Source organism: Cebidichthys violaceus, unplaced genomic scaffold, assembly GCF_023349555.1.
Source record: "Cebidichthys violaceus isolate CVI_PGR_0920_01 unplaced genomic scaffold, fCebVio1.0.p SCAF_27, whole genome shotgun sequence".
Classification (NCBI taxonomy): Eukaryota; Metazoa; Chordata; class Actinopteri; order Perciformes; family Stichaeidae; genus Cebidichthys; species Cebidichthys violaceus.
The window spans coordinates 2,769,508-2,784,512 of NW_027176450.1; the positions used below are offsets into that span (position 1 = coordinate 2,769,508).

The following is a 15,005-nucleotide window of genomic DNA, read 5'->3' on the forward strand; positions in this document are numbered from 1 at the left end:
GTGTCTTGCTTTGAAATGCGGTCAGGAGGAGACAAGGTTTAAACCACCGACCTTGTGATTCAAGGACAACTCGCGCTATCTCCTGACACAGCTGCCCCAATAACAGACAGAAAGAAAAGTGAAAACTTTTTGTTTTACTCCCTTTAATCTCAAATTTAAGTGTTTTCTGGTAATCCCAATATCCTGAATCCATTCAGGCAATGCAGTCAGTGCGTCTTTACTTAGGGAGTTCAGTATATGAATATGCGACTCGCCTTCATTGATCAAGCCTTTCTCTTCTGCTCTGTAAAATGGTTCTTTGGTGATGATTTGAAGAACCACTCAAACCTTTAAATGACTCTTTACTTCTACTTAAAGAATAATTAGTGGTTCTTTAAAGCGCCTTAACCTTCTAAGTAAAACAAAGTGGCATTGGCAATGATAGACATTTGACAATACTGTTTCCACCGTGGGAGTTATTCTTGTTCGATCGTGCGCTATTGCAAATCCAGCCGCTTCACAAGGCAACGTGATTTGGGCAGACATGGAGGAGAGTGAAGTTGTAAATACAGAGCAGGAGAAGGATTACCAACCAACCCAAGATGAGGAAGAACTCTGGTTCCATAATTACCAGACAGTGTTTTGTCAGCTTTTTAAAAATATAAGATGATGAGGTCAGGCTGGTATATATTTGCACCTGTAAGCCTTAAAACCTGTCTGACACAAATAACAGCTAACACAATTATTGTTCTCAGACACGTTAGAACTTCTATTTTGAAAGACTTTTATTTTTTAAGTGTTGTCTCATGTGAAGCTATTTTGTTTGTATAGAAGTTCCAAATAAATGAAAAAAATCATCAAATCTAATGAAGTACAGTATGGTCATTTAAAACCCTTTCTTCCTTAAATGTACAGAACAATTACTGTCTCATTATACATGCTATTACCCTGATATGAAAAGAAATGTACCATGATAAAATATTTTAGTCATATCGCCCAGCCCTAAAATGAAGCTGTTCAAACAAGAGTGTAAAACAGCACTGATAAATAAAGTGTCATGTATGGTCACTTGCAACTGGCACAAAGGAAGTGATAAATTGATCTGCCAGTCCTTCAAACTGCAAACAAATGTCACTTAAGGAAGGCAAAATGTGAAGCTGTCAAATACAGCTGTAAACTCCAAATACAGTTTGTTTTTGCACACAAAGACAATGTAGATTGAAACTGATAAATAGGAAAGGTTGTATAGGCGCACATGAGCAAAGTCATGACCTTGTCTCAGCTGTACATGTTAGTGAGAAAGACAGGTGAAACACTGCGGCTGCCCTCAGCTGTGTGTGTGTGTGTGTGTGTGTGTGTGTGTGTGTGTGTGTGTGTGTGTGTGTGTGTGTGTGTGTGTGTGTGTGTGTGTGTGTGTGTGTGTGTGTGTTTTCTCAGTTCTCAGTGTGACAGCCTGCCACGCTGTCTTGGAGGTGCTCCAACATCAGAGCATCTCTCCCTCATGTCATGATATTGGAAAACGGCATGCATGTTTGAACCATCAAGAAAGTCATAGTATCCTGGGGATGAAAAAACGGCAAACATCCACAAACACTGACATCATAAAGATCCTGACCTCATCACAGAATAAAATCTTGATCTACCAAAATGGGGAGCATCAACTCAAAGCTGCAAAAGGAGAAGCTAACATCAGGTGAAGCTTACTTTTCTCCAAAGAATTTCCTCCAGAACTCAGCTGCATCAGCTTTGGTGATCCTAAAAGTGTCCCCATGGAACTGTCCTCCGGGAAAGATGGCTTTGATTTCAGCCAGCATGTGACTGAATATCAGAGACAGCTTGGTCAGGTTCCTCCTGCACAAAAGAGGCCAGAAGAGAGAAGAAACCTTTATTGCAGTCAACAGGTCGACATGGAAATAATTTGAGCTTCAGGATTCTGGACGTATTTGAAAATTCTGTTGACTGGTTTACTGGTAGAAACTGATCTTTCTGACACTCACTTAGCCCATTACAAAAAACTTAGTATGGAGATCAAATTTAAAGCAAATCTAAAAAAAACTGTATAAATTCCACAAAATGTCTCAAAAGTCGAGAAGATTAATTACAAAAAAGTAAATTGAAGGGTATGTGTGCTGTATCACACATCATATATCACATCCGACACATGATAAGATAAAACTGAACATGAAAAACTGTCTGTGTTATATCACTCGGAATGTGTTGAAAATGACACATGATGTGACGAAGGTCACACTTCTGACACTTGCTCGAATCAACTTGCTGCTTGTTTCAAACCATCTTTGACTGAGTAGCACAAGCCAAAACCTTTAATAAAAGTAAATATCATGTTGAGGGAAGTCACACTGTTGTCTTTTAAATGAAGAGGGGTGCCAGTTGTCACGTCTGACAAATAATATTTATAAAATAGAATGAAAATAGCTTAGTCAAACCATACAATACAAAAAAGCAGTAGCAATTAAATATACCTCAACTAAAACCAAATAAAACCAGGTAGAACACCGCTTCATTCAGTTTTCAACAGGTGTATTGAACCAAGCAGTTCAAGAGTCTCTGAGTTCAGTCCACTCAGTAAATAGTCCGCTTTGTTTTCCCCATGACCCAAACAGTCCAGTTCCAATACTGTTCACAATCACAGTAAGAAAGTCAACTCAAAAGTCTGCTCGAATAACAAATAGCAGCGTCTGTATTCACACTTCACAGTAGGGTTGGGTACCGAAAACCTGTGCCAACACCGGTTCCTATACGACCGGTGCCTACCGGACCGAAACGCAACGCAGTTTTCGGTGCTTCCTTTCGGTGCCTGATCCGATTGAAATACTGCCACTGCTGGCCTAAAACGGACGTTACAGCCAACATAAGCATCACCTCACTTGCACTAGTTAACGTTACACTACTTTGATGACTCCGTCCTGGCAGCAGGTAACGATAGCCTACCGTTTGTATAGCTACAGTAACTAGCTAGCCATCAACCTTTTAACAGAGAAAATGCCGAAAGGTAAACGGTCAAAAGTGTGGCTGTATTTCGCACTAAAAGGCATTGCACCGTGTTCGACTGCCTGCGTGAGCGTGAGCCCATGATAAGCACCACAGCGGGCAGTGTGGGCCTCCCTGGCCCCGGCGATGGGGAGACTGGTCTCAACCCTGAACAAGTGGAGCCCGATGATGACAACAGCAGCCTTACCTCAGGTTAGTAATGTAACGTTGATTGCAAATCTTGGATTTTTTAAAAGTAGGCCTAATAACAAATGATAAATTAGGCGTTATAACCATGTTTAAGTTAGCTAGCTAGCTAGCTAGCTAACGGTAGGCTACCTGCCGCCATCATAGCAAGTCAGTGTAATGTTAATGAAACTAGCGATGGCATGTGCAGTGATGCTTCTGTTGCCTGTAAAATATTTAACATTATTTATGTTTATATTTTTGGCTCTCCAGCTTCAACAGCTGGCTCACCTTGGCAAAGAAGGCTCATTTAACAAAAGAGAAGGTGGAGGAACTCCACAGGTCTGTGACCAGATGTGTGGTCAAGGGACTGCATTCTTTTTCCACTGTGGAATCGCCATGGTTCAGGTAAAAAAAAGTGATGTGAAAACAATATTTGTATAAAATCTGTTCCATTAAGACAATTCGTCAAAAATACTAATAAATATCCTCAAATTGAATTTACACAGAGAGATGACCACTGCCCTCAATCCTCGCTACCGACCCCCATCCAGGGATGATCTGTCCAACACACTAGTTCATCCCTGTGTGTACAGGCCTCATCACACCATCTGAGAGGGTTTTCTCCTGTGCAGGACATGCAATTAGTCAGGAGAGGTGTCATATTTTGCCAGAGAAGGCAAATATGCTCATATTTCTGCAAAAGAATTGCTGAAGTTTATTTATATTTATTTAAGTATACTGTAAACTGTTGTTAACAGTTAATATAATGTTCATAGTTTGAAGTTAAAAAGTTTGAAGCATTTTGTATTTATTTATATTTATAGTATCCTTTAAACAGTTAATATATTGTTCAATTTGAAGAAAACAAATTGCCTTGGCAATAAAAAAAGCCTTTCTTTAATGTCGTCAATCGTCGTTTTGTGCTTCTTTTTTTAAGTATTGGTTCAGGCACCGTTTAGGCACCAGTATCGTTTTAAAAGTATCGTTTTAGCACCGGTATCAGAAAAAAAACCAAAAGATACCCATCCCTACTTCACAGTAACAGTGATTCTTTATAATATATACTGTTTAATAGTCAGACAATAGTCAGGTTTGCAGTGTTGGCCTTAATCAGGCTGAACTTTCAGAAGAAAAAGTAAGAGACAGATTTTTCCAAATATTGCCCTTGTATGCACCACCATCATCCACCCTAAGCTATTATACCAACACGGGTTTTTGAATAAGCTTTTGGCCATTAGCCTTGTAGTGACAGAGATGGAGTCTCTAACAACCATCTCCAAATCCAGTGTTGTAGACACATCCAGGCTATGCTCTGTTAAGCATACAGTATACCCAATATTCAGGAGAGCAGAGGCCACTCCGAGGACGGAGGTGCTACAGGGTTTGCGTTAGCTAAATTTGAGTTGCTACAGCCGCTATGGTCTGTCTCCAAAGCTGGCACCTGCTCTCCTCCAGGCAAAGTAGTCTCCCAGCGGTGGGGAGTGAGGCAGAAGGACCACGGGGTGTAATTATTTTCTCATTTATAGTCTGATGGACAATAAAATCCAAATTCAGTGCCCCATGCCATTACGCTATTTTCCAAGCTGCTGTAGATGTCATGAGGCTTTTGTCTTACAAACGTGGGCGTGGTTTCATCTCTCAGGCCCTTGCCCATTTTTTTTTACATTTTACAAAACTGCACATTAATTTTGCCGACAACACGACAAGTCATCGGCCTGATCACCAACGGTGTTGAGATGGCCTACAGAGAGGAGATCGGAGCCCTGACATCTGGGTGCCAGGACAACAACCTCCATCTTAACGCTAGCAAAACAAATGAGCTCATTGTAGACTGCAGGAAACAAAAGGGAGTAGGACACGCAACATCAACATCAATAGGACAACAGTGGAGAGAGCAGTACTTTGACTAGAACTTAAATATGAGTAAAATCTAGCCCTGCAGCATAGACAGCAAATAAACCACACACTGTGCTGACCCATCTGACCTTTTAAGTAGTTCCTTTACCCATAAGTGGGTACATTGTTTTTAGTGACTAGTACATATGGACAACAATACTGCAGACTACCCAGTTTTGGCTTTAATGTGCACATTTAAACAAGCACTTTACAATAATACACCTGCACCATGTCCTTGATTACATATTATTATTACTATAGGAGAATTATAAGTTGTAGCAACAAATCTAAACACGATATCATATTGCATTATACTGCATTACTTTCACTGTATCAAAATATAACAATTATACTATTACTATACTTATTATTACTGTATATATGTTTTATTATGGTATTCTTTCATATTTCCATTACAGATAACATTATTCAGCTATGAAGTAACATCAAACTGGCAGTGGTAGAGTCTTTATCAAATACTTCACTACGTAATTTGGTATTTTCCATCCTATTTCCATTCCATCTGTACAATGTACAAATATGAATTTGCATTTAAATTGAATTAATAAAACAGAGCAGAGCACTGTCACAGAAGGAGAGATTATTAAATTATTAGTTAAATATTTTTCTCAGACATCAGACTTTGATGAAGTATTGGTAGGTGTGTTGTGAGAGTACTTCTGAAATGGCTGAGATATGGATAGTGGAGTTTGACCTTAAAGCCCAGCAGCCACATATAAATTAGCAATATTCCTAAATCCTGAAGGAAGTAGGAAGGACACTCCAGGAGAGTTATTTTTTTTAGCTTTTTCTATGTGAAGTGTCGGTGATTCCTGCCTCCCTCTCCTCATGAATTTGGATTTGTCTCCAGCTCCGTGTGAGATTAGACTGTATGTTTGTAAACACTCCAAGGTAACACGCAGGCACACACACACACACACTAAGTTGACTTTGCCCAAAGGTGTGATTGTGTGTGGGACAAAGACAGCACACTGGCTGTGGGGTGCTGATAACAAGCTTTATGTGTGCGTGTGCGTGTGTTGTACCTGGAGCACATCATTCAAACTTTTAATTCTTCTTTTGAAACTGCACAAAAACAGGCTAAGTTTTGTTTATCGCAACTCACCGGTGTCACATAACAATTACTCTACTCAATCAATTATTTTAAGCAGTTCTGTGTTTGGGGTGACAGCTACTAGTCTGCTGCCAAAAAATAGTCCCCATATAAATAAATGTAAATGTAACGTTTGCTTCAAAACTATGGGTCACTGTGGAAACTACTTAAGCATTTCCTAAAATTAACCTTTAAAACCCATTAAGCCCTAAGCCTATTTGTAGGCCTCTCCTCAATTTTTGCAACCCATAGTAAAGAGAGTGATTTTCGTCTAAATATAAGGTGTATTTTAATAGTTTTTATATTTTAGAAAGCTGACCCTTGTGAAATTTGTTCTGATTTGTAAATATCAGTATATATGTTACTGGTTAAGAGAACATTAAGATGGAACACAGCACAAATTGAAATTCTTTATCTCCGATTTAAAATTAATCCAATTTTGATAAGACATTTTTTTTAATGTTGTAGTTGAAAGCTCAAACCTCTCCCAGATCATAGCCCAATGGCTTGAAAGTCTCTCTGCACAATGTTTTCTTTGATAAAGTGAAGCATTCAAGCGCTAGAGAGGTCTGAGTGCAGAGATTTCAGCCGAGGTCAACCAAAATGTCATTTGGTTCCAGCTGTTCCACTGTAATTTTATATAGTATATAATTATATATTTCACTTCTTTTATGGCTAATAGTGTTCAATCTATCCATATGCAGCAGTTTGGCATCATTTAGAGAGCCTGGATCCTCTCTGAGCCTGTTTATGTCTGTCATCCATGGGATTTTCTCATCTGGCTTCCAGTCCAGGTCTCATAGCTCAGCCTATGGTTGGTCGATTTCAGTCAATGGACCCTCCTTAGAAGCGTCTGAGTCCTGGCTTTTTAACAAACACATCGTGATTTTGATTGACAGAAGCGTTAGCCAGTAGGGAGTAAAACCGTGGCGCGTCACCTGAACCGTGCGCACAACATCGCCGGAATTCGATCCCATCCCCCCACGGTTCCTTTGTTAGACAGACCCTTGTTTCTGCACGGGGGACATTTCAGAGACGCACCGGAAATACGTAGAAATATTGTTGACGGAATTAAGCGGAGATATACAGCAGAACAACGAAAAGGTAAGGAGCTCTGGATGATTTTGAAGGATATTACGCATTGTGTTTCTGGTGTTTGTTTGCTCACAGCCTTGTGAGGGTTTACCGGAGAGACGATCTGATGGTAGTTCTGGAATCTGTGTCGAATTCTTTTTGCTGTATCGGTTGCCTATGCTAACCGTTAGCTTTGTTATGCTAACTCGGAGAAGAGCGAGTTATGGCTAGAAATGCGGGATTTTGTGATAAATCTTTTATTTGCGTACACTATTTGTGTAGAATGGTGTTTGGAGTGTGTAAGAATGTCTTAGATTTTTTGTTTTACCCAGATTTTGAATTTTTTTTGGGAATTTTTTTTTCATATTCATAAATACATGCATAAATGGACTTTTTTGGACGGTAAATGCTACAAGCGGACCCGAATTTGGGTCCGTCGGGCTTAACAGGTTGTGTATCTTCAGTAGACTAAATTTACAGTGATCAGATATAAAAAAAAAATGAAAAAGTCAACAACTAACTAACTAACTAACTAACTAACTAACTAACAGCAACATAATACCATCTTATAATCTTCACATGTTGCGTTGGCCTATATTGTGTTTGCTGTGCCACTAACTGGACAGTCCACGGACATTTTGAAAGTTTGTTTATTGGATTAAATCCAAAAGGCCAGAAATGACAAAATACGATTTGTTTTCTCGTTCCTGCCACTTTGGACGTAATCCATTTAACCAACACACGGACCATGTACCTTCAACGTGACCAGCCCGCCCATGGTGGACTTAGGACAGACTGGACGCTACAGTAACTCACTATTGCTATCGGCCGGGGCTAACTGGTTAGCATGGTCATTTCAATAGATAGTTCTGTCTTTGACATAACACATCAACACTGTAACCTCTTCATATTCTGTTGATAATGCTAGCTCTTTTTTCAAATGTTTTAAACAAAAATTCTGGCCAGATCTTACACATTCAACCTTTAAAATCACAGTGCATGTGAAATGCAGGTTTAGCAATCACATACTTACTTTCTGTAACAAAGGCTCAATGAAACAATTCTTAAATCAGTTATAACGTCAGCAGTGCAGCACTGTCAAATTGTATGTGCTAGTGGAGTCTTGTTGAGTTTAATTTCCTGGTAATGCTGAGTAATTATGTGAGAGCCAATTAATGCAGCGTAACCATGTGAAACGACACCCGAAGGCCTGGTGGTTAAGTCCTTCTGGTTTGAGAACACTGATTCCTCATGATAATGTACTAAAATAAAGGTACATTATCAGTGAGTTCAGAGCTTCAGTGGTATGTTTCCTGTGTCTCACATAAAAGATGCCAGAAATTGATTCTCGTCGTTCTCCACTGTGTTGCAAAACAAAGTAGAAATTAAAACAAACTAAAAGTAATCAGAAGTCATGTAAATAAGTCAAACTGTCTAAATACACTTAACACAACTAGGATGAATCAAATACTGCACTTTTGGCTCCCATGTTCAAGCATGCATGAATCAAAACTGTGCAGCATGTCTGAGCCACTGATGCTGGTGAAAGGCAAAATCTTAATTCAGTCATTTCATAGATTAATTAAGTCCCTGTAGAATCGTTGTAAACAGAACTATAATAAACAACAGCATCCATTTCTGGGTCAGTCACTTGAACAAACCCTAAAATAGCCACAAGACATCAGCAGCTGATCACCAATGCTTCCCTCTCCATGATATACACAAACTAGAGTGACAATAGTTATAATAACTTTAAAAACTGACATACTCCTACCTGCAACCTCCCTGTGGAACTCTCTCCCCATCACCTCAGACATTCTCCCTCCCATTCCCCTCTATAAAAAAAAAAATATTCAAAACCCACCTATTTGCTTTTATTAGAATTGTTTTGTACCAGTATCAGAAATACCTCCGGTACTGCCCAAAAATCTGGATCTGATATTGGCAAGTAGTCCATACAGCGAGTGTGTCACTTGCTACCCATTCCGTACATCCTGCCCGCTCGGCACTCTACATGTGCAAACTAGTACTACACATGTGTGGTTAAACACTCTGTGTTCTATTTCTTCCCTGATAATGCTACATTGTGAAAAACAAATCATCGTTGAAATTGTTCATATGATAACTTACTAAAAGTACCTCCTCATTTTTTGTGCATTTTCCTACGAAAGCCCATCAGCAAAATCGGTCAATTTCGGCTTGTTACATGTGTTGGGAACGAAAAGAAGCGCATTTGAGTTATCAGCATATATAAAAACTAAATTATTGACATCAATACAATTATTGACATCAATACAATTATTAACATTTATTAATAATAACGGGGCACCAATAACCAAACTGTAACTAAGTCTTATAATTAGTATTCACTCACAATGTCAATAGTTGAAGTACTATTCCACATTCAGAGTGAAAAGTGAAGGTTTATGTTCGAGCAACAGACCACATATCCATAGTGAACTAATATCTAAACTAATAAATACTATACATCTATGAGCACGGTATCTAAAATCAGCAAACTGTGGTAAGAGGGAGTGTGTGTGTGTGTGTGTGTGTGTGTGTGTGTGTGTGTGTGTGTGTGTGTGTGTAGCTCACCCGGAGCTATATTAGCTTAGCGCTATATGTGTGTGGGTTAGTAAAAGAAGAGAGAAAGCAAACAAAACTAAATAAATACTCCAAGAACAAAATAAGATCCTCCCCGCCGCGGTGGAGAACGGAAGATTGTTCTCTCATCTGCAGAAACACGACTGACGATCTTTGAGTTGCACAGCCGTTCTGACCTCTGAACTGATGAGAAACAACTTCCGCCTCCGCTAGCGGAGAACCATCTCAACCCGATTGCAGCAGTATGAAATACACAGTAGTTTCTACACAACATTACCGACATTGGTCGTTAATCTCGGCAATTGTTGAGCATACACACTACGCTGTAAAAATGACTTAAGCAACACAAACTAGATAAGAAACAAAATGACCTAAATCTAGCCCAGACGCCTTAAGTCAGCTTACTATGAGTTGATTTCGTGGTCTGATCAGTCGGTCCTTCGAGCGGGGAGATGCACTCTGATGCAAACTGCGTTGCATTTGGGTGAAGAGTTCAAATCTAGATGTGAACTTCTTTCTGGTGGGGGTTTGAATGCTATCTACCCAAATCAGGATGGGCCTTGCCTGCAGAATCGGCAGGCCCAGTCTCTTTGTCTCAGAGCACATGGCGAAGCCAAGCACATGGTCCCAACACATGTATACAGTCTTTTCAAAATAAATGTCCATCTTCACAGACAACTTAGTTGGCTTTAGGCAACAAAACTACTTAGTTAGGTTTAGGAAAGATTGTGGTTTAGGTTGAAATAACTAAATTTTTTTAGAATGGAAGTAAAGTGACAAATAAATCAAAGTTGACGTCTCATTTCAAACGGGGCACGAACAGCCCCTAATTATTAATTATCTACAAATTACAGCACATTCATTTCCGTAGGTATAGCTACAAACCCTGTATGAGAATGGCCTGTGAAATCGTCAAGAGGAGAGCTAGTTAATGTGAGCTATCCTCTTGCTGATGTTCAACACAGTTCTGCTTGGCTAAATAACGAAGCTAACGGCTAATGTTAACAGAAGTTGTTACATTGTGATGCGTTCAATCTCTATTCTGTAAAATGAGTATTGGGCAAAGGTAAATTTAAATAATTAAATTAAAATGTGTTCAAAAGTAATCTTGTAAAATGTAGTTTTTGGTGTGTTTTTTGTTTGAAGGAGATTTTCACAGCAATATAAAATAAATGTTTAACTTCCTAACTCTAGCTCATACTCAAAAAATACAAAGACTACAATTCCTTCAACAATTCCTTCTGTGTGTGTGTGTGTGTGCGTGTGCGTGTGCGTGTGCGTGCGTGCACTGACAAAGCCAAGTCCGTCTCAGTAATTACATGCTCATGCTTTCATGCTCTCCAGTCAGCATTAGGCCACTAATCAAGCACGGACCAGCCGAAAACATTGGGATGCAGAGGAAAACACTGCAGATTCTTACACAACAGTTGTGATTTGAACTCAATTTTCAAAAAAAGAGCATGCTGAGCTGTATGTCATATCTGGTATACAGTATTACTCTTTGCTTATTGCATCATGAGACTGCACTGCTCACTGATGATGAGACAGATTTATTTTTGCAGCATTTCACTGGACAAAAATTTCAGAACAGATTATATGTTCTAGTCCTCTGCAATAACATTCTACATGGTTTGGTTCCTAGTGTGTCCTTGCCATGCCCTGGGCCATTAGACTGGTTGTGTAATCTGCCTCGTTTGAAAGGCGCCCCAGGAAAGCCAGCCCATTCATTAGGGCTAATGTACTCAGAGTGGCCAGAAACTGTTGGCTGACTAACACAGTTGTTACAGACATCCTTCAATGTTCATATACCTGTAACCCATCGATAGAACCATAGAACCATACAAAACAAAACAGGTTTCCACCAAAACATTCACTAAAAACACTCACGTTTCAGCGGCTTTTGAAATAAAATACAATCTTACAGTCAAACACTTTTACACCCAAAACCCAAACTGGCTGATACCAGCCTACATGGTGTCACTTCGTTGTTGTGGTGACACCTGCACTTGTGCAGCTCAACCGCCCACTATCTCTTTTCCTACTGGTTTCCTGTCACCTGAACAAGATCACTATCCTCCGTCACAAACTGTTGTTCCTCCAGCTCACTGTGACAATGTACATTTCCCTCCAAAACATTTGGGCCACTTTTAGAGAAGTCTCCGAATAATGATCTGACAGTTAATAATGATGTACATGTCCCATAAAAATATACTAGACATGTTTTTGGGGAGACCAAAGAAAAAAATATCAATATGTCAGTTTCATCATAGAATATTCACTAGAATATGTCCCACGTTGATAACCTGTATGAATTCTTTTCTTTTTATGTTTAGACCTGAATGAAGATACACGCTTTGATCTAGTAGGGCCAGGATGGGCCAGTGTAGTTTTTCTACGTGTGCGTTTGTGTTTGAATGTGTTCGTGCAGCTGCCAGCAGAGATATGGTGAGAGCAGAGTGGCCATGAGGGACTGTAATGGCTTCACAAAAGGATAAGACACATGAGATGTCTATCAGATCTCTAAAATGCTGTTGCTGGTGATATCAGGATGATTGGAGGCTGGCGGAGAACAAACGGCTGCTATGAGGCTGAAGAAGGTACAGAGAGCAGAGGTGGTGGCAACATAATGAAAACACATAACTTGTCAAAGCAAAAAGGTGGAGGAAAAGGGGAAGGGAGGGGCACTCAGTGGAGTCACTGATTTTATTGTTTCTTGGGATTGTTATTAGCATCAATTATTTAGGCAAATCATTTGTCAAAGAAAAGAACTACAGAACACTGTCCATTAAGACAGAGACAGAAGAGAGAAAATGAGCCCCTAAAAGGCAATTCATTTAAAACTAAATGGAAACCTGCAATATGGCTGGATGTTGTTCTTCAATATGGTAAATTGGTACACAGATAGTAAGTGGTGTCTATAATTTGAATTCCTGGATTATGAATGTTCATCAATTTTCTGCAGTGGCCTCAGTAATATTGTTCTTAAAATGTACTGAAGTAAAATAACAAATGCCATAGTTATGTTTGAGTACAGTAAATGAGGGCTGTCGGCACCTCACTGTGTAAGCCTGCTGATGTCGTAATAGAGGACTGTTCCTGTCGAACGAGAGGTTTGTTGTGGGGGAAATAGAATAATTGTATTAATAGTCATACAGTTATAAAAGTATTTTTTCCATGACCTTATAAAGGAATATAGTACTGAGAAGAAATGCAGATTTTGTTTAAATAAAAACTATTGTAGACGTCAATGATGTCATTAACTCAATAATAGCCATAGTCAGATAACAGTGAGTAAGCCTAACAACGACCCTTAAAACATGCGCACGCACGCACGCACGCACGCACGCACGCACGCACGCACGCGCGCACGCACGCGCACACGCACACACACGCACACACACGCACACACACACACACACACACACACACCTCTCTGGTGCTCCACTTCCTCCCTATGTGGTTCTACTTTCTGGAAACTTACTCATCTCAGCCTTTAAAGCCGTCCACAGGAACGTATGACATCATTACTCGCTGTGACATACTGACATGTGAGTTCTACAGAACGGATACCAAAGCACAAACATTAAAGTATAAACATGTGGCTTCAAGAGATCATTTTGATTCATATAGTGAGCATTAAATAACAGGCTGCCTCATTTTAATTTGTCAGTTATGCTACAAAGTGGTTTAAGACGGTGAGAAATGTGACAACAGGAAAACTTCCTGTCCTTTCAGCTCAGTAATCAACCATATCACTTCCATACACAGGTAAAGCCTAGTTCACACTACAAGACTTTAGAAGGATTTTCCTCAGATCAGAGCCAAATCCACGAGACAAGAGGCTTGCCGGTAACTCACAGACGCATTCTAGACATTTAGCAGGCAAAATATCTGGACCTGTTGGGGGTCTGTCAGGGAGCTACAGCCAATGAGAGCGCAGAACACGGGTTGAGGGGAAACATGGCGGAGGAGTCGCCTGTACCTGTGTGTGCTTTGTGTTGCATTTGCAACACGGACCAAAGTTGTTGTTGCACCGTGTGTGATGGATGTTTGCACGAATAAAAGTAACACAGTGAGTGATCTACATGGGGAAACAGTAGAGACGTGTGGAGACAGATGGGCCACCGACCACATCAACAGGCATGACTATGTTACATCCGTGTCACTTCTCGTGTGTGATTTGGTGACAAAGCGTAGTTCAGAGACCGGACCTACTCATCAGGGATTCCTCCTGGTAAAAGATCTTATAGTGTGTGACCCTCTGTCTCCAGTCAGTCATGTAGTGTGAAAACCACAACAACCTCAAGACTCCCCATCACAAATCAGCCAGTTGTGTGTGAACGGTACCGCTATCTGACTACTTTCAAGTTAACAGGCATTCAAAAATAGAAACTATATGATTGTAGAAGCCATGGTGTCTCCAGAATTGTGTAACTCAATAATAGCCAATGGAGTCCAACTAAGTCTCCGAAAACTAAGAAACACTGAAAGTTCCCAAAAATATGAATGCTTTTGTCTCTAAATATTGATTATCAATTATAAACATGAGGTAAATTGAATGCCACCGTTTAAAGTGACATGTTAAACAAATGAAGGTAAATATATTGCTTTTGTAAAGATTTTATATTCTTGTTAAAAGAGGAGACTTTGTTCAAGTCTGCATGTATTATGTGACGACAAAGTTTAAGCTGAGGGCACAACAACAGATAGGAAACTAATAGATAGAAAATTAAAATAGAGAATTACGGTAAGTTCCAACCAAAATCTACAACAGAACAAATTTGACAGTCATGACAGAGCCGATAGCTACTTTCCCAGGTTTTATGGAACATGTATTTAGGGTTTAATGTAAGGTAATCACCCATTTCAGCCCAACAGTATACTGGCAACACCGTAAGGTCTTTGCCTACAGCAAACTTCAACTAGTTGGCAGTAATGCTGATGCTAGACCTACAAGACCCCCAAACTTTATTTATAGTCTAATCTTCAAAGTTCATTCAACTATACACTCATCCATGGCTTTTCTCCTTGAACTGGAAAGGCTCACCACACTTCTATTTCTTTCAAAAGTGGTGATGATTTCTGATGAATAATTCCAAATGATGACTTTGATGAGGTATAGCGAACAATTGTCAAGCCTGCAGAGGTTCAACCTCTG

The 15,005-nt window shown here is 39.7% G+C and overlaps 1 protein-coding gene and 1 long non-coding RNA gene across 2 annotated transcripts in view; one reads left to right on the forward strand and one right to left on the reverse strand.

Moving 5' to 3' along the window:
* cblb (Cbl proto-oncogene B, E3 ubiquitin protein ligase) overlaps positions 1-15,005 on the reverse strand; it is a 63,198-nt gene that overhangs the window by 39,043 nt on the left and 9,150 nt on the right. The window contains exon 4 of the mRNA XM_068721232.1: positions 1,684-1,830. Coding sequence (XP_068577333.1) covers positions 1,684-1,830 — 147 coding nt within the window. The remainder of the gene's footprint in view (positions 1-1,683; positions 1,831-15,005) is intronic.
* Positions 3,051-3,810, forward strand: LOC137880077 (uncharacterized). The gene is made up of 3 exons (XR_011103785.1): positions 3,051-3,183; positions 3,430-3,564; positions 3,666-3,810. It is a non-coding gene; the product is annotated as an uncharacterized lncRNA (long non-coding RNA).